This window comes from Streptopelia decaocto (assembly GCF_964273445.1).
Source record: "Streptopelia decaocto genome assembly, chromosome: 14".
In the NCBI taxonomy this organism is placed as follows: domain Eukaryota; kingdom Metazoa; phylum Chordata; class Aves; order Columbiformes; family Columbidae; genus Streptopelia; species Streptopelia decaocto.
In genome coordinates, this window is record NC_138669.1 from 6,104,904 (window position 1) to 6,129,008 (window position 24,105).

General features: G+C 49.5%; 1 protein-coding gene across 5 annotated transcripts; it reads right to left on the reverse strand.

Moving 5' to 3' along the window:
- Window positions 1-662: 662 nt before the first annotated feature.
- Window positions 663-23,867, reverse strand: CSNK2A1 (casein kinase 2 alpha 1). Of its 5 annotated transcripts, none has more exons than XM_082065631.1 (13): window positions 23,843-23,867; window positions 10,290-10,489; window positions 9,170-9,281; window positions 8,625-8,726; window positions 8,162-8,212; window positions 7,502-7,561; window positions 6,762-6,845; window positions 6,447-6,557; window positions 5,536-5,637; window positions 4,584-4,684; window positions 3,797-3,945; window positions 2,477-2,563; window positions 663-1,992 (listed from the first exon to the last, which is right to left on the reverse strand). In XM_082065631.1, exons 2-13 carry the CDS (start codon window positions 10,388-10,390, stop codon window positions 1,877-1,879), a joined length of 1,176 nt encoding a protein of 391 aa, XP_081921757.1. In that variant the 5' UTR covers window positions 10,391-10,489; window positions 23,843-23,867; the 3' UTR covers window positions 663-1,876. The 5 variants fall into 5 exon arrangements, with proteins under 5 accessions (XP_081921757.1, XP_081921755.1, XP_081921754.1 ...); XM_082065629.1 differs by lacking the exon at window positions 23,843-23,867 and adding an exon at window positions 20,108-20,199; XM_082065628.1 differs by lacking the exon at window positions 23,843-23,867 and adding an exon at window positions 20,087-20,196.
- Window positions 23,868-24,105: the final 238 nt, after the last annotated feature.

The following is a 24,105-nucleotide window of genomic DNA, read 5'->3' on the forward strand; positions in this document are numbered from 1 at the left end:
TGAAATACAGTATATTTCCCCTGGATGAAGTTATGGAGGAGAAAACTACCCTGGTGCAGGTGAAACACCTCGTGCCATGCCCGTGATCCTTGTGTGAATTTGCTGTGTTGCGTGTTCTCCTGCCCTGTTTCTCTTCACTTTAACCCAGCCCAACCTGCCATGCAAAATTAACTGAAGTAACATGAAGTACGTAGGTGTCACCTGCCAAAGAGGGAGGGGGGATGCTCAGGGGACCCACAGGAGCCCAAGGTCGCGGCTCCAGCACCCACTGAGGAACAGAACACACAATGCACAAGAGCAGCTGCTGCGATGGCTTTGGGATGGGAGGTCACCAACAGGGACGGGGGCCCTTGTGCTCACAGCCACCCCAGCAGAGCGCGACTGAAAACAAGCCACTGGAATCCAGGGAATGGCAACACACACAAAAACCTAAGAATTGGTTCAGCATCCCCACTCCGCAGCCATCAGGGCTGAGACAAAAGGAGGGGGTTTGGGTTTTATGGCAAAAGATCCTTCTCTCAGGAGAGACTTGGCCTTGTGAGATGTGTGAGGCTTCTCTGCACCGCTCACCATGCTGGGTACGTGAGAACAGGCTGGAGCTGGCAGCCGGCATGGGGTCCTGCCGCCCCATGGAGCCTCCACACAGGGAACTGAAATCTAACCTCGATAAATAAAACCAAATGTTTATTTACACCAAAGAATTCCAACACTGGATCTTTCACATATGAAGGACAAAGTATATATACACAGCAAGGGGTCGCAGGGCTATAACAAGGGTGCTTCTCTGTTGTCAATGATAATATTTGTCCACAATTACTGATCTACCAGTTCAGTTTAAGTTAACATCTGCTCGCTCCTTCCTCTCAGTGCATATTTACAAGACTGTGAGGTAACTGGTATTTCTCACCACATGGCACGTGAGGGAGGGGATGGTGGGTGAAGATGTGAAATCGGACTTGGCGCAGTCTGATTTTTCCAGCTTTAAGTAGCCACCAGCTTGAAATCTATATAAACAATTTAAAAAAAAAACCAACAAAACAATGTACCCAATAACAAACTAATTCCCAAGATCCAAGCCAAGCCATGGCAGGAAGAACCCTCCAGAGAAAGGGGCTGCTCAGAGGGCGGCTTTCTCTCGAGAAGCACCGTTCTCAGGAGCTGGCAAGGACTCCCATCGGATCAGTAACTTCTTCTTTTAAGACTAAAATTACATGCAAGGGGGTGAGTTGGCATTCTGCTTGGCTCCTAAGGAGACATGATTCAATCCAATTAGCGTTTCAGACATTATCTGCACTTCTTTTAAGCTTCCACCACCTCTCCACACTGGAATTGTCTCCTCAGTGTCCCCCAGCTGAGTCAGAGGCAGGACACGGGGTTCAAGTGGGTGAGACAATAAGAATCCCCCTCCCCTGCCTGATGAAGACTTGGGTTGGTGGCCTCTGGAGAACAGCACGGTCCCCCCAAGGTGTGGGCTCATGGAGGAAGAATGTTGGGAACATGAAGAGATTTCCAGCAGGATGCAATAGCTTGAAAATGCTGTTGATTCATCTTTGTTCTTAAATGAAGAGTACTCTTTTTTTGGGGGGAGGAATGGGGGGTGGGGGGGTGGGGTGGAAAACTGTCCGAGAAATATTCCATCTGTAGGTATTTTCAGGGAATCCCCTGAGTTACGAAAAGTTCAAGTAAAAAAAAAGAAAAATCAGCCTATAATAATTTTGTATATAATGACTGAACTACTATAAATCCACAAGCAACAGTTCAGACACGGTGCCTCCAAAGCGTTCGTCCCCTCCCTTCCCCGGCCGGGCACGAGCTGCGTCCCGCGGGGACGGAGGGGAAACCTCTTCCCCACCTGACTCAGCGCAGACAGAGCCCGTCACTGCTGAGCGCCCGCGGCCGCCGGCACCGGCATCCCCAGCGTGGTGGTGGCGGAAATGACTGGGGAGCCGGCGAGAGGTCCAAGGGGTGAAGGTGTTGGCACTGAAGAAATCCCTGGAAGAGAGACAGGTGAGCAGGGATTAGAGCGAAAACACCACATCGCTGCCCAGGACAGCTCAGCGGTCTCTTTGTGGGTCAGATTCCTGCCGCTTTGTTATGTTTTCAGAGCTGCCAAAATAAAGTCAGATTGAAGACCTGCTACTGTTCTCTGCAGCCTCTGAAAACAGCGCAGATTTGCACAGGTGCAAGTGTCACCAATGGGCAGATGTGTGGCAGGATCACTGTCCTTCAACTGCTGCCAAAAAATCCAACTGTAAAGCACTTTTTTAAAACAGGACCAGAAAAGCAGGTCAGGCTGCTGCGAGGCCTTCGTTATCACACTCTCCCACCCACTTTGTCATAGCCCTTCTTGCCATTGTCATCAGTCCCAGGAGATGACCTACCGCCCCACCTGCAGAACCCACCCTCCTGGATCCTCACAGCATGTGTCAATGCTTTAAAACACTGCGCGCCAAGGAGAGTGGGGAGCAGAACTGACCTGACATCATGCTGGCACTGCTGACAGGAGTGCTGCCGCCCGCCATGTTGGACGAGCCCATCCGAGCCTGGTCTTTCACGATGGGATCTAGGAAGAGCACACGAGCCTTAGACACTGTGTTGCCAGACAGCGGCTGACGTGCTGACCGCCCATGACCCCTGCGCTCAGCTGGTTCTGCCAAGCTGCCCACGTCAAATAATATCAACCATCAGCTACCGCAACACAGAATTTTCCACCAACTCCAGTGGGAAGCACCCAAGAAGGTACCAAGGTAATATCAGTGAAAATTCACCTAAACAATGTGCTTTGGAGTTCTGCTTGACAGGAAAAGCTGAAGGAAATGAAGGTGAAGCTGATCTCCTGCCTATGCTCAGCAACTGCATAACTGGGTAAAGCCAAACCCAGAAAATGGGAGTAGCAAGCAGAAAGATGATCACCAGTTCCAATCCCCTCATGTCTCTGTAAACACCCCCCAACAGCCTACGAGTTGTAATGAGTGCCATCAGAGCTTGCTGTCTTCTGTGAGATGTCCCTGAGTTACTCGCTAATTCTATTTTCAGCTGCAGGTAAGTGGCACTGCCACCCAACCAGAGATAACCCTCTCCCACCCTCCCAACCTACTGCATCACACCAGGGAATGGCAAATCTTGCTCTTCCTCATGCAGAGTTTAGTACAACCTGTATCTCCGTGGACACAAGTTAATTCAGCTGTTTGTCCAACGCTCACAGCTTTCAGCTTTACTAATGCTCAGACTTGCAAAACATTTCACTGGAACATTTGCAACAGGTGTAATGCAGATCAGTACTGTTTGGTAATGACTTAAGTCCATTCAGCAGCAAGAAAAAGAAAATAACCAAGGAAATATTCATATTTTGCATTGTTACAGCTGTTTCAAAAACCTAAATATCAATATTTGTGAAAAACAGGAAGTGTTTAAAAACATTTACTAGTGAAAGTTACATTTTTGTTTGCAAAACCAAGACCTGAATAGACCAATCGCTGGGGTACACATTTAGTAAGAAAAGGAGTTAAAGGGTCTGTTTCTCAACAAACCAGAGTTACCTGGCTTGCAGCTGCCGAAATCAGCAGAGGTTTTAGCACCAAAGCGTCTTTATCACAGTGCTGCTGATTCACTGGCCTGACTCCGGCAGGTAATGCTTTGTTTACTCCACAGAGACAAGCAGCCTCAGCTCCAGCACAATTACTGGCAAAGAGCAGCTCATCACATTGCCGTTCTCAGCTCCTGCCGGCACAGCCTCCAGGAATGGAGGTTTCCCAGCAGCACAGGAGGAACTCTTCAAACAGCAGCTGATACTTACAGAAGTAGGGGTGTTCCATGGCTTCTCTCGCTGTGAGTCGTGACTGGTGATCATATCGCAACAGCTTGTCTAAGAAATCCAGAGCTTCTGGACTCACCAGATGTTGGTTCTCACTGTGAACAAAGCGCTCCCATCGTTTACGAGAGTGTCTGCAGAAAAAAAGATACCCAACTCAGGCAAGGCAGAGGACATCAGCGCCAAAATTCCCTTTTTTCAAGAGCAAGAACTGCACCAGATGTGCGCCTCCGAGAGGGGCCACTGCCACACCGAGCGGGCAACAGCACTACAGCGTGTCTCCACGTGGTGGCACAGCCACCACAGCCCCGTACACACACAGGGCTCAAGCTCAGAATGGATTTACAGGCCTAAAATCACAGCTTCTGCTCTTATGTCCTCAACATTAGTTGCTTGTGGTTTTGGTATGTGCCACATAAAACAACTCTATGAGGGAAAAAGATATGTAAATGCTACCTTAAGCAGCAACTGATTTTCTGCACTGTAATTCTGAGAAACACTCTCTTTTTTTTCCCCCCAGGATACTGGAGGAAGCATCTGCCCTTCACGCTTTATGCTCTGGCAGTTCATTTATTGCCTAGATTACATTTAAAAGCTTTCCTCAAGTCCATTTGCAGACAAAGGACCATGGGAAGCAGAGGTAAAAGGGATCAAAGGCATAAAGTTACAGTTCTCAAGAATCCTGGCTCAGATTCTCCTGTAACTTTTTGTGTACTTCACAGTCTGCTGACAAAGCAGCAGCTGTCATGAGCTACTCTGGACCTTGGCTCACCTGCCCAAGATGTCATTGAAACGTGGATCCAGTTCAATGTTGTATTTGTCGATGTAGTCGTACAGATCTTCTGTCCCCAGCACCTTGGCTATCCTCACCAGCTGGGAACAAACAGAGAAACATATCAAAGCGGGGAGGGTACAATAGCGCCAGAGCTCGCATGAAGAGACAGCAGCACATTCCCTTGGGAGCCTGAACCAGCAGTCACAGGGTCACCTCGTGGTTAGCCACATACAATCAGGGATATCGCCAACGTGCCTCCACTCACAGCCAGTACCTGCTAACCCCAGGCAGCCAGGACAACCCACATCACTAAAAATTCAGATCTTGCAATGCTCACTCCCTTCATAGCAAGAAAATACTCCAAATGAACAGAGTGGGAAGGCAAGAATAACTGGTCAAAAAAGCAGAAACTCTGCAACTTGCATGTAAAGGGTGAAGTGCCAGCCTGGAGGGCTCCAGGATGAAGGTTTGAGAACAGTACACTGTGCTTAACTGTCTACATGTTAGTTCAGATGCATGTTAAAGGTTTATGTATAAAAATTTTGGCCTAAAGGCAATACATAAAAGATTTCAGAATGCATGTAAAACTGTGTCAAATTCAGTTTCTATGCAGAGGAAAGGGAGGGGGGATGGTGGAAGGGGCTTTCCACATAACATCACCTCAGGAAAAGTCACCTGGGTACCAGAACACATCAGCTTTAATAGAACTATTGTTAGAGCTTTTTCCAGTTGTCTACTGAGGAGCTCACAAATACAAAGCACTATAAATCTATTTCTGTTTAACTGGCGAGATACAATTGCACACTTGAGAAAAGGAGCGTGGCTTCAAACAGAGCAAAGCAGCCATTAGAGAAATCTTTAAATTCTTCCTCAGATCCCTCAACAGAAGTGTAGGTAGGAATCCCTCATTGTGCAAAGAGAACAAAGATTGTAAAAGATGAGCTCTCACCTGATCATAGTTGTCATGGCCATGGAAAAACGGCTCCTTTCGGAATATCATACTAGCCAACATGCAGCCCAAGCTCCACATGTCCAGACTGTAATCATACATCTGTACAAAACCAGAAGGACAACTCAGTTTCTAATGAATTAAGCGGAATAGACTCCCAATACTAAGAGGCTCCCCCCTCCCTCCAGCAATACAAACACAGCCACATTATGCTGGGGACAGGCTGAAATATCTTCCTGCATCTCCATCATGAGATCTCTGTTCAGCTCAGTGTTCCAGCTACTCAAACTGGGATACAGCGATCAGCAGAACAGCAGGTATCCTATTTCCATCCATACCCATAAAGATATTACAGACCAGTGCCCTTCTCTATTTTCCCTGCAGAATTCAATGTTATGAACCGCTGATGAATACATGTTGAGAAAGGAAGTATCCCGAGTGACAAGAGGAGTGGACTGCACAACGTACACGGGCAGGTGAGGAAGCGCCTTCATTCAGAACCAGCATGATCTGGAGTCACCAGTAACACGGCTCTTTCCAGCCCACAGCATCTCCCATCAGATACGGGGATGTTTTTATAGCTTCGTTTAGAAGTTCGTGCAATTCTAGCTGTTCCCACATGGGCATGTTTCATTGCTCTACCCTACTGCAAAAGCTGCCTTGCTAAAAAAAACATTCAGCATTTGCACTGCAAGATCTACGGTGATAGTTCTGCAGCTCTTCCTCAAGGTCCTGAGACTATGCATTAGTTTCTTTATTCAGTGGCTTCACAGCCACTGCTTTCCATTATACATTTTAGAATGGACTGTCTTTAGCTTCTTGTCTCTAGATGTCTGAATTTCTGGTTTGCTACGTTGAAATGGCACAGACTTTCCATATAAAAGTCAGTGATAAGTCCTGGTAATTCTTACCTGATAATCTACAAGGAGTTCAGGTCCCTTGAAGTATCTGGAAGCCACTCTGACATTGTACTCTTGGCCGGGGTGATAGAATTCAGCCAAACCCCAGTCTATTAGTCTAAGCTAGAAATGGTAGAAAACAAAGAAAAAAGGCTCAAGGGATGTTCCAGCTCTCCACTGGCTGAACCACACTACAAGTGAGTTTAGTTTGAAGTTTCATTTACAATTCTATTTGCAATTAATTTGAAGTTGATCAGACTATCTGTTTAGATATTCTCCCCCCACCCATATCACCAAGATACCTCTCCTTACGCCCCACATTATTACCTTTCTGTGCTCGTGGTCAATCATGACATTGTGAGGTTTGACATCTCTGTGCATGATTCCCATGCTATGGCAGTAATCTAGAGCCTGTAGGTGACACACAAAGAAACAGATGCTGGAGTCACAAGAATCTGTCACGTTGAACCATATTCAGAAGTATTTCCACATATACTAAGTCTAACCAGCCAGCCAGACCTTCCGGTCCTGGACTAGACTCACAGACCACAGAAAACACCTCTAGAGCCCCCTCTCAAAGGGACATTCCAGCAACACAAGTGTCTTGATTTCACCTGCTGTACTTCCTCATAAAAATGTTCAGAGTCCCTAAGAGCAGAGTTACTAGGCACTAGTGATCAAACACGTCTCTCCTTCTCCAGACTCCCGAGGAGAAAAATTCTTCCAGAAGAATGGACAAGTATATTTGACTCACATTACATCACGGCACAAAAACAGCCATCAGCAACTTAAGAGTTTCCTGTTTTCAGAGGCTACATGAAGATTTACGATCTTAAGTTATATCGGTGTATTCAAAGGCTCTGCTATCCTCAAAAAAAAGGATTAGAATTTGTTGCTGAAACAAAGCTGAACAGTTGGTAATGGCTTAATATATATTTTTCCATGCAATTTTTCCACAGGCTCTCTCTTCTCTGCACCACCATTAGTGGCATGATAACCATCTCTATAGGATTAGCTGAGTGCAAATCCTAGAAATAAACTGATAAAACAGCAAAACACCAACTTACCTTCAAAATCTCATACATGTAGAATCGAATATCATAATCTGTTAGTGTCTGGTATAATTGCTGTGGGACACAAACACATTGTATCAATGGTCAACACCCAAGAAAAAGATCACATCCCTTCTAACCCAGAGCAACCCAGCCCTGCTCTCTGCTGTCATGGTTCTGCAAACCCGTTTGAAGAACAGGAAATATTTCCTAAGTTACAAGATGGCATTGCACAGCGGTTCTTGTCCTCAGGCAGGTCAGTAAGGAAGGGGACAAAGAAACACTTAAATCCCCTTAACCAGAAGTATGGAAAGCCACAGAAAGAGCTGTCCACATTTATGTGGTTCCAATAAATAGTTATACACTGAACATAAAAGCGAAGTGTTTCAGAGAGACAGGCACTGGTGGTCCACCAGATAACAGATTACTTTGCTCCAAAGGTTAGAATACCACCTGGAATCTGAATTCTCATCTTGTAACTTCTGTGGCAAAATGATACTAAAGGACTAATTACAAACTTCTGTTCCAAGCACATTTACCTTTAAAGACAGTTACTCTGGTGGAAGGAAACGATTTAATAACCTGCCTGCCCACTATGTACCTGCCTTTCCCCAGGAAAATATTACGAGTGGCTTTCAAATGGAAAACATTAGAAGTTCACATCCCACACTGTACCTTAAAGTCTGTGTTGTTTACATGTTCGAAAACCAAAGCGGGTGTCCTAGACTGAAACAGAGATAAGGTGTTCAGCCATGTTAAGACAACATGTTTTCATTTAGGATAACAAATTAAACCACTTTTACTCCTAGAACTGCTGGAAGCCCCCCTGCCTCAGCCATGCTGTGATTCCCCTCAGACAGAGCACGGCCAAAGCCTGCAGCCCTGGCAGCACCGTTTGTAGAACGAATTAATGTGTCTCAGTTCACTGGGATCTCATTCTTAGTGTGAGGGGCTGAGGGGACCTGCGGGGGGAGTGGCCTCTGAAAGAACTTAATCAGATTAAGAGCTGATCTGATTAATCAATTCAGAAATAGGATTTAAGAGCAAGGGAAAACAAGAAGCCAGCTCAGAGCTGAATTCAAACACTGCAACTTCACTCCTCACCCCCGTGTACCCTTTAAGTTCCTTCCATACTCACCACAGGATCTTTTACTATATCTGCAAGAGTGATTATATTGGGACCGCCTCGCAAGTTCTCCAAGATCTTGATTTCACGCTTGATTTTCTTCTTTTTAACAGGCTGAAGAATAAAAAGCCAAAGTATGAGACAAAGCACTCCAGTGACATGAGGCTGACAGACACCTTAACACCCAAGAGACGAAGGCAAGTGACTGCGAGACAGCAAAGTACATTGGAGCCTTTTCCAGTTCAGTTCAAACAGCCACAAGATGGCATTTTTTTTTTCAAAGCTGTTTGAACATGATCATAGTCCAAAACTTCTTAACTGGCACATGGTAACTGTATAACTATGGGAAGTACACGAGCTACCTGAGGGCCACTAAATGAAGGTATTTCACCAATCAAGGCTATAGAATAACCAGCAGCCAGACCTTTACTCAATCTGGAAGGATACTACACATGCAACGGAACACACAGAGCAGAAATGAAAATTTTAAGGTTAACAGTCCCTAAATCTAATCAGTGGCTTTAAAGAACAACAATCCCATTAACTCCCCAGCTCACCTTGAGAATTTTAACAACTACTTTTTCATTATTTGTAATGTTGATGGCTTCAAATACTTCACTGTATTTGCCTCGGCCTAATTTTCGAACTAGCTGGTAGTCATCTTGATTTCTGTGGAGATAAATCGTTAAGAGTTCCAAAGAGCTCAGACATTTCCATCACAATTTACAAACCACTTAATGCTAACTCACTGACAAGACAAGGGGGATCAACTAGTGTCTTACACCTCCTGAATGCGATGAGTAAGAATTACGAGAGAAACAGGGCACTGCTCCTTGCTCAAGTTAGATTCAATCCAGGACTTAGTTCTCCTGTAGTAGATAACATAAGCCCAACTATGCATTTCAGCAAACTCAAGCTATACCTTCCACTGGTCTATCTATATTTAAAAGCTAAATTTTAAATTGTATAATGCTGTTAAAATTCCACAAAGCCAGTCAGGCCAAATATTTAAATGCTAGTCTGTTTTAAAATAGACTGGGCACAGAAAACCACCTTTGCTAAGTACATTCCACTTTTGCTGTGTACATTTCAGAAACCAGGAGCTGCAACAAAGCTGAGGGCGGAACTTAGTCTGGGCCCTGCTATACAAAAGTAGGAACGCAGCTCTGGCGTTACTGCTCTATGATTCTCGGACAGTTTAGTCATGAGCTCAATTTAGACACATCCTTTCTTCAAAAAGGAGCAGACGTCTTTTCCAGTCACCCGCAGAGAGCTGAGCAACAAGTCACAAAATAGCACGTACCTATTTAAGTCTGCTGAGTCTCTTCACTCATCCAAGTCAGAAGCAACATCAAATGCGTTTTCACTTCTTTTCAGCCCTGCATCCAGGGGCGTTTAGATTGTTTCAGAAAAAAAATATTGTCTTCCCTCTGAAAGGGGACGTTTCCTGACTACCTGGCAACACTTCTTCGAACTAAACTCTTAAGGAAGCTGCTAAAAATGTTCCTGCATTGCTGGGGATTCAAAATCTTGACAAGAAACCCTTTTCCAAAGAAGAATTGTGATCCTAACACTTGCCATGCACATTAGAAATCCACCAAGGAGCATGAAAAAGCCTAACGCAACTTGACCCATGCACGATCCTGCAGGGCTCGATCCCGAGCAGCCCAGACTCACCCCCACTCAACAACATGCGACTCGTAGTCCCAGTACTCCCGGGGTCTGTGTGTGTTCACATCCGTGTAAACTCTGGCCCTGCTCGGCACGGGTCCCGACATATCAGACAGGTTGGCAGGTGGAAATGATGAGATGTCTGAAATCAGAGGCTACCTGAACGGCAAAGCTGCACAGAGGATAAAGGCCTCAGATTCTTCCACCTGCAGAGAGAACACAAACCACAGGTTAAAACCTCAAGATACTATAAGAAAAATTATTTAAGTTAATAATTAAAAGCTGCTGAGGGAGAGGCACCAGTTTCGGTCACCACTTTCTATAGTCAGGACATAAATTCCAACTGTCCAAAAGACAGCGGCGTCTGTGCTGGGTTATGAGGCTTGATCCAAACATGAAAGATTCTGCTGCAACAGTCCAATTATGCTTCTTTGCATTCTGTGTGTCCAAAGGATTCAGTAAGCACAACCACTTCTTTCTCCTTACAACGTGATTTTAGCAAATCTTTTACGTTTCACCAGTATTGAGACTAGTTAAAGTAACTCAAAAGAAAGTTACTGTAGATCAAAGACAAATACTCTAATTTCGGAGTATTTAGGATTAAAATTTTATACCAAAGTATTGTCCTGCTTAGAATAAAACTCCTGCCTTTGCACCCGTCCAATCTTTCACCATGAGTGAAGCTGACACACTTCTAAACATTTCAATACAAGAATCTCTTTGTCGGCTTTCAAAACAACTTACAAGGAAGGAAGCTGTACTGGAGCATGAAAGGGTATTGTTTGGTGGGCAGCATACGGCGGAAACTACACAGCCCTGGTTGTACAAAGGCGCTCAACCAGTGGGCAACGCTGCAATCTAAATGAACATAATGTATTTATTTGCTATGTCAACCTTATCCCTTCACAGAAAAAGGGAACTGCTGGACTGCAGGAGGAAGTAATAGCCCCATAAATTAATCAGAAAGACCTAGAAATCTGCTCAGAGCAGTTAGCTTAGGCTATCAGGATACGTCACACCAGAACAAACTTCTAGAAGCAAAATCTGCCCTATCGGCACTGTCCTGTGGTTTCCTGGAGGTCTGCAGCGCTTCAGCCTGCGGCAAAGACCCCACAGAACCACCGGCTGTGAAGGCAGCGGAGAACCTGGGGTACAGAGGCCCGGTGTCCTTCACCACGTCACACAGCTCCACCAGCAGCCTGGGCTGCACTCGGATCCAGAGATGTGCACCAGGTCTCTTGCTGGTGTGGACTGAGCCTCCTCAGGGGGTCCCACCTTGGCCACGCGGGTTATTTTTGACCTACTGACACACAAAGGGTGTGAGGAGGCTCCAGGCAGCAGGTTACAAAGGGCCACGGTTCTGCTCCAAAGTCCATGGGAGAGGCGTGACCGAGGGCTAAGGCAGGGAGGGAGGCACGGGGCACGTCAGCCAGGTGTTCAGCTAATGGGAGAATATGAAGTATTACTGAAAAAAAAATTTAAAATAATATCTATTTGTGGAACAAATGTTAGTCCTCTCACAAAAGCCACTTTCAGAAGATAAGGCAGCAATCATCTAAGACCTTGAATCATCTCTGTGGCATGACTCAGACACTCAGAAATTAGATATCTGTTCCAAAAATGTATTCAGGCATTAACAGAGCATGCAAGTTCACTAGAACACTTTTTAGCACAGTGAGATTTACTGGATTTTAGTTTAATCACGTTTCTGTTTCTCCTCATTCCATGTACTTCTGGCTGATTTCCTCTGCCCAATACTCCTCACGTAGGCATTAACAACTCATATACATCTAAGATGACTTAGCAATTTTAATTTTTAAGCACAACTCTGTATCAATAAAGAACATGTGACAGCTCCTCATCCAGCTTAGCAACATCAGCTTCAGCACAGGAAAAAAAAAATAATAAAAAAGAAAAATCAATCACATTATCTAAAGATAGATCAAATTTCACAGTGGATATTTTTTGTCACGTAGCTCCAGCCTAGCACAAGCTGTATCTTGTAACAGACTGCTCAGAGAAAGGCTTTTTCAGGAAATCATCAACGGCAGCTTCTAAGAATGGCACACAATGCCTATTTACAAAGGTGGGTGTTATTGTCTACTGTTTTTTATACAGGAAGAGGAGAGAGTCTGCACAGGTAATTTGGTTTTAAAGCAAAGTTACATACCTATCCAAACTTACCCTGCCTGGAAGCTTCTCACTCTCTCTGCTCAAAACCACTACGGAATTTGTAGATATTTTGCTTTCACTGCCCCAGAGACGGACAATTTTGCAGTGGATCCAAGCTCTGACAGATGAGACTGACACAAATAGGGACAAGTAACAGGGACAGGTGTGGCCATGCAAGAGTCAGTTTAGTTTGCAGTTTCAAGGTACAAAACCTACAGTATGAGCAACAATTACTCCTAGATGAGTGTCCTGAACTCGTTATAAAAGATGAGTTCTATTTCTGCAGAATCCAAACAGAACATGTCACTTCTTAACTCCTGCCTTAATGACAGAATCACAGAATAATTTATATCGGGAGAGACTGCTGAAAGTCATCCAGTCAAAGCAGATCTAATTAGATCAGGTTGTCATGTCCAGTATAGTCCTGAACATCTCCAAAAACAACTCCAAAAATCTCTGAAAATTTTAATTGCTCTAGTAGAGAAGTGCTCAACTAGAAAACATAACCGTGAGTTTTTTAGGCGATGTAGCAGAGGGCAGAGAGAGGAAAACAAAGCTTCCAGTTACCATCTGACACACACTGTTCAGTGCCCGGGCAAGGACAGAAAACAGCTCTTGTGTTGGAGCTCTGTGGTGACAGCCCCTGGGACATCACCGACCTGCGGAGCTGTATCCAACGAGCACCGTACGGGAGGATCAGCACTTGGCTTTCCCACACAGGCCTGGCCTTAAAAATGTTGCAGCAGTATTAGCAAACTGATAATTAGCTGCTCTCTTACACAGCATCCTTATCAAGAGCACCCCACAGGACCCTGCTCATCCTGCTTACAAAAAAAAAACCAGAATCACAAGAACAGCCCAATACAGCACTGCATGTACTGCTGATAATTACTCTGCAGGAGTGCGTGAGAGTCCCAGTAAAAAGACAAAACCAATTGTGCTGCCATCATATAGGAATGTTTTAATTGGAAGGCCTATTAATTAAAAGAGATCAGTTCTTAAATGTTTGAATTATTTTAACAGTAGCCTATTGTCCAAGCAGCTTGGCAAGCCACACTTTTTGTGCCTAAAGATCAATAAAATGGTAAAAAGCCTCTCAATGTTTACTTTTAATTTGATTTTTAAAACGTTTTTATTTAAAACACTGTTACAAACACTCTTCTTTTTAAAAGGGATTTTATCATCCTTCTAAAACACTCTAATCCCAGTAGCAGCCCCCACCCCCATGGAGGACCCGATTTCTTGTGCAGTATCTGCACTCCCAGCACCTCCACACAATTCGTATGAATTCCCTACACCCTGTCCTTCCAGGTGTATCCACTTATAGCCCAAAACAGAGCCAAGAAATCTATGCAAATTTGTTTCTGAGAAACACACCTGCTCGGCCTCTAGTAAAATTCACCTCTTTTTTTTCTTGAATAACTGAAATACTGGATTTTTTTTTTCTCCTTTTAAATGGAAGTGTTTCTGACATGGAGCTTCTCTCAAGCACAGTTACTCCCTCAGAACCCTAAAACCCAGAAGTTGCACCCGCGTGACGTGGGGCCCACAGACTCCCGGTGAGCTGGAAGCCAAGAACTTCCCAGCAGAGCAGCGTCCCCAGGACCTGCAAGCGCTGTCAAGCCATGACCTTTGTGGAGAAGGTCTGGAGTATAAATAATGCACCCGGGAACCCAGTGAACTGTGTTCAACACAACATAAACACGATCCTTACCGACAAGGCACCTGAACTTCAGTGAGCAGAGAGCAGTCCCAAAGGAGTTAGGACAGGCTCTGAATTGCACCAAGCCAAGCCCAAAAACCCAAGAAAATATTGCCGTCAGTTTATCAGCTCCAGATGGAGCATCCCAGGCAGCCTTGCGGAGAGCGCAACACACACAGATCGGCAAACAGGTCTAGAGACTTTCCTCCTACTTTCCCCACGTAAGCTCATTACCAGACCAAGCCTGTGACCAGGCAAAGCCAGAGCAGCCAGCTCGTTTTGGAAAGAGCCCTCAGTCAGCTGAGAAGAGCAAAATAACAGTGAGTTGCCTGGAATCAAAAGGTTACTCCTTTATTTTTTCCACAACTACAAGCGAGACATCGCCTTTCATAGTAAATGGCTCAATCCCAGCCTCTGAAATCACGGTGCATCATGTGCTTTGTTAGTGAGAGGAAGTATTACAATTACTGGATAAAATTGATTACGGTTTCTTTCACGTAGCCCATCTATCCCTTGCCCATCAGCCTCTCAGGGAAGGAGCACTTGCTCCTCCAGTGTTTGGAGAACATCTAGTGCTGGAGAGACACCACTGAAATCAAAATATCAAGACATGCTGAAATCCTCCAGTATGGCCGATTGGCAGCCAATGTCAACCAGAACCCAGATCACCTTTAAAAGAGGACATAATTGTAACAACTTTATAAAAAATAGGTTCTGTCTCACAAAAGAAATCAAATTTGCGTATTTTCACAACGTTGGAACTGCAGCAATACAAGTGTGGAGCAAATGACCTCCACAAGTCCCTTGCAACCTATATTTTCCTATGATTTTATAACTAAAATAGAAACAAGCCTCAATTAAAAAACCTGACATTTTACATCCTTTCCTGAAGACCATTTACCTCCTAAATGGACAACATCAATAGAGAAGCAGATTTAAAAATCTAATGAGTTAAAAAAAAGCTTAGGTTTGAGACAAAACTTTTCTCTTGGTATCTTTTTGGAACAGCATAATCTGCTCTAGCTACATTTTTCCACCAGAATTATTTTCCAGGTTTCTTTTAAACAGCTGCTTATGTCTGGCCAAGGAAAAAACAGTTGACAGGTTAAGTTAAACTGGAAGAAACATCTTGGAGTAATTCTGGGTTTCCGCAGCTACAGTCACACAGGCAGCTCTCCAGCCATCGCAGCGGATGGAAACGTGTTGACAGAGGTTTTAATATTTCGCCCCAGTGTTTTGGAGATGAACTGAAGCCTGGTGACTGCAGCGTTCCCCGCTCGGTGTCACCCAGCAGGGACACGAATGCTGAGCGCACACTCACCATGCCAAACCCACTCACATACAGGGCCATGTTTGTCCATCTCCACAGCATCCTTCTTCGCACCCTGCGATCCCCCAGTAAAGCCACTGTGCAGCACGAAGTCACGGCTTAAAACAAGTATACGTGGATATACCTGGCATGACGCATATGTTTGACATATGCCTGGATGCCATAGGTTCTAAAATACCAAAACTTACAACTTTTAACTTGTCAGCTGAGTTACCATGAATCTGGATGCTGCAAAACTTCCTCAGGGAGCAAAAAGCCTCCTTTTTCTCCCAGAGTTCAGTCAAAGTGCTGCCTAACCTGCAGAAGGCTGGAATTTAACAGCACACTTGGAACAGAGAGAGAAATCGGTGACAAAACTTGTAAGAGAAGGAACATTGCAGGAGCTCTTGCTTTTCTACACTGGAAATTAATTTGTTGGGCGCATCCACACATCCATTTTCAGAAGACTAAAAATAAAGATTTACTGACAACTCATGGACACGTGTGTGAAGATGTGCTGAGAAATTGCCTCCTCCGAGGGCTCAGGCAAGAGCATGGGAGCAGCACCGTCCCCCGGGCAGGCAGACTTTGGGGACACTTTGTCACAACATGGCAAGACCTCTCTCACCCAGTGAAAGCAAACTCTGGTATGTAATTCTGTGCTAACGCCACAGAACACACTGGGCTCTCCCTACACTTAGCTTAATTAAAAATAACCCACCAAAACTTCTTTACCCTTTGGCTGTTCCAGAAGGTGCAAGGGCAGAGGTCTACTTCTCTGCAAAAACAGACAGAATGTCTTCATTTTTCCAGGACTTTTGATAACATTCGAAGACACAACCACCCAATTAGCAGCCAAATTCCACCTTGGCCCAAAATTATTCTCCACTACCATCTAGTACAGATTTTATTCACCATTCAAGTAAATTGCCATGATATAATCCAGCCATTAGATGAAGCAGCTGGATAGCTGTAGAAAACACTTTCCTGCAAATGGTAATATTCCTTAAAAATTAGAAATTGGTCATAAGAAGGGCATAGCCTAACTCTCAGAAATAAACTCTGTGCAAAAGTAAAATGGAAATCATAGCCTACCAAATATGAGTCTGTGGTGGTGTTGTCTTGAGTCCGCAAAGAACTCCAAGGTCTCCCTTCTGCTCTTCAGCTTCCCAAAGAAACAGCGTGAAATGGAGAATAAAATAATTTGTTTGAATAAAACTGTCCAGAACAGCCTGAACAAAGAAGCGGGTGAGGCTCGTGTGGGGCTCATGTTGCTGCTGACACCCGCCCAACAGGAGATGTCTGTGAACACTGATCCTACGACCACATCAATAGCCCCATTTCTCATCAACCTTTCTCACCGACAGACAGGTTTGGCACCTTGAAGGCAAATGGGGACCAAAAAACAGCTACAAAATCCACTCTGCTTTCAGCAACAGTGCTAATGCCAGTTCAGAAAGCTGCAGTCTCCTCTCCAAAGCATTTTTTCTAGGTCCAAAGGAGAACTCCTTTCCTCAGGTGCTGTAAATTCCAGGAAAATAAACTCTTAGAAGGCCCTTGAAGGGAATATTCAAGCCCAGAAAAATTATCTGAGAGTTGTCTTACAACCAAAACCAGATAATGTTCATAGCCAACGCCACATCAGCCCTCCGTGATCTTAAACTTTGTCGAGTTTATTCTCTCAAGACCCCTATGGGACAATAAAATCTAAGATGGCATCAATCTCACCCAGATGGTTTATAAAACAGATACCTTAATGAAAGCAATTCAATAAGGGAGGAATGGTGGAGGTGACAGGTCTGGTAACCCAGAAAGAAAACCCTGCCTCTTCAGAAATGTGACACAAAATTAATCACCCCACCACAATGTCACCCATTTGCTTCTGTCTTCCATTCCCTTATTCCTCAGAGGACGTGAGGAAAGACAAGAAGAGAAAATTAGTTCTGTAAGGAGAAAATGCAGAAAAAGAATTCAAGTGGAAGGCATAAGGACACCCGCCATTTAACACAACTGGGAAAAGTTACATCCCTGTGTTACATCTCCAATACTGGAGTATTTCCGTGTCTCACCTTCAGGTAACCGCATTTTACCAAGCCTTTCCCCATAATCCCCACTCACAGGTTTGTGTCTTTATTCTCATGTTTCATCAGATTTTCTCAAGTAATCGAGTACCATTAACTGCCCCTGCACAAAATTAAACTCTACTTAACAGCACGAAACAGCGCACGATTCCTCCACATTTGCTAGAGCCCACTGTCAGTTTTTCTGCCCCTCTTCCAAAGAGCTGTATTCCCAACAGGACTGATTTCTCCCTTATCCATGAACCCACATGCCTCACCAAACCCAGCAAAGCTGTTCCAAGCCTCCCACTCAGAAGTCTCCACTTTCTCTTCCAGCATCCAACTTTCTCACAACATTTTTCCATGCTCTGTGCCTTATCCACCCCACAGCACATTATCAGCGATTCTGCTTCATCCCTTTGTCCTGTTTTGCCACAGCTGAGACCGAGAGGGTGTCACCTTCCTCGCTCCATGGTTGATCTCGCCTTCCTCAACCCCGTTTCAATTCCTCGTGGGCAGCAGCCGACTCTGAGCTCACCAGTCTGAGCCGCAGTATGTGGACACTGAACGCTCTGCTACTGCCTATGCTGGGCACTAGAAGACTGTGAGGTTTCACTAACAATGCATAAATAACAGAAATTACATTACCAGGTAACAGAGAAAGGTGAAAAAAAGGAAATGTCTCCATTGCCAAGAAGAAAGGGATCAGGGCCTACCAAAGATGGACACATTTCCTACCCAGGCAAAGGTCTGGACCTTTCCAATAACCCCTTTTCTGCCAGGAGGCACTTGAAGAGCTGGACCTGCACCCGTGAGACATGGGCAGATCTTCTCCTGAGGGTAGAAAGCAGATGCTCATCCAGCTCCAGTTTTCTTTTTCCAGTGACAGACGCAGTGTGTCTCCACAGAGGATGCACCACTGTTGCTGTGTTTTACCCAGGCACGGCATTGTGCTGTAAGAACTGGAAGTATTACCTTAGTCCTAGTTTTAGGACTAATTAAGGAGCTGATCAAGCTTCACATCTTCCGCAAATCCTGCCTAAAGTATTCCCAAGCTCAGTCTCCCCTCTCCTGGCACAAGCTTCACCCTTTTCTGCATCACACCGACATGAACAATGTGCAGGATGAGCGACTTCTCCACATCTACCTGTGCTACACCTGAATCCAACACCCAGCTCAACTGGCAACACAGTGTGAACACCAACTCTCTTTGCGCCTGAATATTCTAAGCAACTACTATGTTTCTGAAAAAGAGAGAATGTCCAAAGAGCAAACTAAACTACCACCTGCCCCCAAGCAGAGATGCTGCTGCCTTCCTGTGCTTCTCTCTCAAAAGATGACATTGCCCAAGTCACCTCTGGTGGGTGCTGAGCCTTGGATGCAGAATGAGCTGCTCCTCACACGCCATTTTTGGAACACGCTGGGGACAGGGCTCGCACGAGCCAAGCGAGCGCCCATGGGGCACACAGCACAGCCACCTCCACAGACACAAGGCAGCACTTAGTTTCACAGCCCGGCATCAACAACCAGCGCAGGAGCAGCTCTCCAAGAGCCCAAGCCAGTGGCAGTTCTGACCCCACGCTACTGCAGAGCTCTCATGGGGGTGAAGAACCAAAACACTGACCACCACAGGCTCAGGATCCATCAGTTTATCTTGCAGAAGTGAAGAACATGCTCCTGTGAGTCTCTGCACAGATCAACCACTGCTGTCAGCAGAAAATATACCGATGACTGAGTGTTCATAATCCAAACTTTATTGGTTGTACCTAAAGCCCTTAGTAAGGAAGAATAAAGTAATCTGACAAAGAACACGCAGGGTGTTTCATAATCTTATCTGTCCTTTCCCTTACAAAACATATTTCACCAATGGCCACACAGCCCGTTGCCCCAAGGCACAATTAACTAAAGTACAGCAGGGGCGAGACTGACCACCGAGAACTTCAGAAGAGGAGAGCGACTGGTGGGGAAAGCTGGGAGAAGCAGCTTCCCCTCCACCCAGAAAGGCCCAGAACAGAGGCCCTGCGCAGCTAGGGGCGGTGGCGAGAAGCAGCAGGCCTCTCCTTGCCCCCCGCTTTTTTGGGACAGCGTGGGGAAAAAAGAAAGACTTTTAAATCCCACCTACACCGTCTAAACGTGCGCACCCGGAGCGGGGCGGGGACCCGGCCCGTCCTGCGTGCCCGGGGGCAGCGGGGGCCCAACAGCTGGTCCCAGGCCGGGCTGGGAGCGGCCGAACCGCCCCCCCGGCCCCCGCCCGGCCCTGCCGCCCCCCGGGGGCACCGAGGCCGCTCCAGGGGCAGAGGGCGGCGGGCCCTGCCCCCGCAGCCGGGCCCGACCGCTCCCTCCCGCCGCAGCCGCCCTATTTCCCCTCAGCGGCACCGGCCCAGCCCCCGCCGCGGCCCAGCTCTCCTGAGGGGCAGCCCCGGCCCCTCAGCCCGCACCGTGCCCGCGGCGAGCAGGGGGCGCGGGAGACACGGGGGCGCCTCCCCCCCGTCGCCCCCTCCGCCCGTCCCCCCCGGGTGGCCCCGGGAGGGGCGCCGGAGCCGCCGCGGCCCGCCGGTACCTGCCGCGGCCGCCCGCTCACCGCCCGCCCGCCGGCCGCACACAGACAATATGGCGGAGGCACAAGGCTCGGCCGCCGCCGCAGGGACCAGAGCGAGGCGCGCCGGAACCGGAATCCCCGCCGCCTGCTGGCGCGCGACGTGCCGCGGGGGCGAGGCGCGCATGCGGGGCGGAGCGGGGCTGTCCCGCGGGGTTATGGGAGCTGTAGTCCGCGTGGGGCGGGCGGCGGCCATGGCGGCGGCGCGGGGGGGACCGGGGCACTCCGGGCCTTGCGCCTGTCCACGCTCCGTGTCTCCGGGCCGTGCCCCGGCGCGGGCAGCTCGGGCCGCTCCGTCAGGCGAGGCGGCGGGGCAGGTAGCCCACCGTGTCCCGCCCGCACCGCCTGCCCTCACCCCGCGGGCCCCGGCAGGAGGCCCGGCCGTGCGCGGCGGCCGCCCGGGACCGGGACCCTCCGCGGGGCTCCCGAGGGGCCGCCGGCGCGGCCGCTCCGCAGGGCTGTGCACGGGGCCGCCGCCAGGTGGCAACTGCGGCCCGTGCCGGTGAGCCCGGCCGTGCTCCGCCACGGGGGCGGCCGGACCCCGGGGGCGCTGCGGGAAGCCCGGGCCGTGCGGCCGCGGGGCGAAGGGGACTGGGGACGGGGCTGGGCTGAGCCCTGAGCCCTTCCAGGTCCCCGGTGGCCTTTGCTCGCTGCTGCCTTTCACGGGTTTTGCCCCAGATTCCTGTTGCGCATCCCAGGGCGTGAGCTGCGCCCCTAAAGCGCATCGTCCGCAGAGCCCTCTGCTGCAGGCCGCGCTCGGGGAGACCCGAGAGAGGAGAAAATGCTTCAGGGCACAGCCCGACCGCTCTGTGGAACCCAGCGAGCCCCCAGGCAGGGCAGGCATGTGCCCCAGTTCCTGCACCTTTGAGCGGGGCCGGTGGGGACAGGGACACCCAGGCTGGTCACAACCCTGCCGCCGCAGGCAGGCTCTGGCCAAGCGCTGCAGCCTCAGAGCCACGGGCCAGCCGGAGGACAGAGGGGTTCGTGCTGTGCCTGCACCCCCCGGAGCCCCCTCCGCACCCAGGCATGTGGCACAAGGTGACAGGAACCATCCCGGCTCCCCCAGCCTTGTGGAAAGCTGAGCATAGCCATGCTTCACCCAGGTCCCCTCCCGCTGTGGGAGTCCTCCCCCTGGGAGGCCGCTGGCCCGAATCTCACAGCCCCTCACCCCGGGTCACTCCCATTAGGTAAAGGAGCAGCTCGTCTTGGCGGGGGTATCTCCCTCTCGCGCTTTCCTTGTATTGTACGGGCCTGGGTCATCGAGGAAATCTGACAGGTCCTTCTGCTGCCGAGTGGTCACGGGGGAAGCCCGGCCCCCTTCCCCCCATTGTCAGCAGCCGGGCCGTATCCTCGCTCTGAGCCCCGGTCCCTAAAAATAGCTCTTTGTCAGGCGATTGTTCCGACACCTTCGCGGCAGCATTGACGTGGGCCGGAGCGGGAGAGCAGTGGGGTAGGTGGAGGGGAAGGGCTGGAGGTCCCCCCTGGGACCACTCCGGGTATTCACCGCTGATAACAGCCCCTGTTGTAGGGAAATGGGCTCCCGGTGCGCGGCTGCGTGCCGAAGGCCTTCCCGTGCTGCTGCCGCTCGACTGTCACCTCTCCCCAACCTGTCCGAGTGTTTCTGCAAGCTCTGTGCCAGACCCCCACCCTGGGGTACCCAAAGGAGGGGACGCCTCTGCCCAAGGCTCTCCCAAAACCTCAGCTTGGTCCCACAGTGTGGGCTCACGTTTCAGAGGGGTTAAGCTGAACCCCACAGAGCTGTCCCTGCCCCGGGCACCCACAGGGGTCACCCATCGCATGGCCCTTTCCCGGCCTCCAGTGACAGCCCCCGTCCCTGTGCCGATTTGGTTCAGGAGCCCCCGCAGGGCTGCGGCAGGACAGGGCTCAGGCCCACAGACACCCCTGAGAGAGCCCCCTAGCTTGTCACCCCCTGTCACCCTGACTGCTGTCAGCTGGAGGTGACTGTCCCCTCCCACAGCCCTCTCCTGCCCAGCCACCCCAGCTGCAGAAACAGGGTTTGATTTCCCATGAGCAGGTCTGGATTAAAATAAACTCCTGGCCCACATCCCTTTGGTGGTTTCGCAGGAGATGCCGTGTTTGCCGCCAGCGCTGCCCGCAGCCCCGCTGAGTGCCTGAGCCTCAAGCCTCTAGGCCGTGTGTCTCCATGGTGGGGACGTGCCTGTCCCCTGCCCGGCCCTTGGGGACACTTCCTGGTCCCAGCTGTGCCTGGCTGTGCTGGCTCTTGGGGACACTGACCCCACTCAGCACCTGTCCCCAGCCTGGGTTGAGCCCCCTGGGGCCACTGGCCATGGGGAAGGGCACAGCGCCAGCCCTGCTCTGATTACCCCCAGCGCTTTTTCCTTTTTCTTCCTTAATTTACTGAGTGCTAAATCCAAATATTACAACTTCCCCTCCACGCTGCTGGTTACGCAGGCGGCCCCCGGCCGGGCATTGTCTTATTGTTTGCAGAGGGAAGCTCCAGTGGGAGATTAACCTGGCGTTCACCCCGCACTGCGGCTTCACGCCCTGTCCCTGCCAGCGAGGCCTGTGTCCCCAGGGACCGCGGCCAGCACGGGGTCCCGGCGGGGCAGGCAGCTCCGAGGGCTCCGGTGCATGGGGCGATGTGGTGGGATCGTGGCACCGGGAGCCCTGGTCTGCCCACCCCATCCCACCCCATCCCAGTGTGCCCACCACACCATGGTTCATGGTGTGTCCATCCCATCCCCACATCTGGCTGCCCATTGCTCCCTGGTCCTTTGCCCTGCCCTGGGCAGCAGAGACCTGTCCTCCTGTCCCCACCTGCTGCCATCTAGGCCTTGGGGTCACTTCACAGACATTTGTCCCCAGGTCTGACAGGGCCGGGGGTGACCTGCAATGCTCAATCCGTCACTGTGGTCACTGCAACAGGGAGGTTTCCCAGGCAGCAAGCGTCTGCACTTTGTGCCGGTGCCAGTGCAGGACATGTCGGGACGTTTATCGTGAGCCCCTGCCCCATGAGGAGTGCAGGGAGGGCCCAGCAGCACCCAGAGGTGCAGCCAAAGGCCAAGGCATGAAGAAGGCTGGATCCCAGGGCTGGAACTGGTCTTTGTGTCCCACATCCCTGGCCAGCTCTGCTTGCTCACCTGGAACAGACTCAGGCTCAGGCTCGGGCTAGGGCTCAGGCTCAGGCTCAATGCTCAGGCTCAGGCTCAGGCTCAGGCTCAGGCTCAGGCTCGGGCTCAGGCTCAGGCTCGGGCTCAGGCTCAGGCAAGCTTGACTGAATGCCCTGTCTCAGGATTGTGATGGGGACAGATGTGCTGCCACCAACCGCTGGCTGTGCCAGACCCTCCGCCTTGGTGGCTCCTTCCTTGCACCCCCTGTGCCTGTGCGGGCCATCCCAGGCACCCTTGAGGCCACCAGTCCCTTTCCCTTGACTGTGGGGTCCTGGTCCCCCCATCACCAGGCAGTGAGCCCCTGCCCGAGCCCCCTGCCTGCCCGCCCAGGGCTCTGGCTATCCCCAGCCCCCGACGTCCCTGTCCCCAGCTGTCCCAGCACTGTGATGGCTCTCGACACTGCTGGGCTCCGGCTGCGGGTGCAGCCCTGCTGCATTCCAGCCTCGCTGGCCCAGCAAGGTTAAACTGCCGAGAGGCTGAAATATTTGGGAGGGGAATGGAGAAGGGAAAGGGGAAAAAAAAATCTATAAAAAGAAAGTTTAAAAACACAAGTTAAAGAAAAAAATACCAGGCGCGGAGTGCAGCTGCGGTTCTGGTTCCAGTTCCCAGGTGATGTCAGGCCTGGAGCCGCTCCAGCCCTGGCCCCTCGGAGACGGTCTTGGTGGGTTCAGCACTGAGTGTTTTTCCTTCCTGAGACTCGGGGACACCTTCCTGTCTCAGAGAAAGCGGCCAAGAGTCTTTCCAAGGGTGTCTGCGCGCAGGAAGGGGAGAGGATGGGAGGGGAGCGCGGGAGAGGCGGCATGGCCGGGCTCGGCGCGGGGCCGCGGCTGC

Bases quoted from the DNA above. Each gene is read 5' to 3' on its own strand.
- CSNK2A1 (XM_082065631.1), bottom strand. From the start codon at position 10,390: ATGTCGGGACCCGTGCCGAGCAGGGCCAGAGTTTACACGGATGTGAAC. The intron at 8,213-8,624 runs GTGAGTATGGAA...TCTCTGTTTCAG, and splicing joins ATATAGTAAAAGATCCTGTG to TCTAGGACACCCGCTTTGGT. The intron at 6,846-7,501 runs GTAAGTTGGTGT...TGTCACCTACAG, and splicing joins ACATGTATGAGATTTTGAAG to GCTCTAGATTACTGCCATAG.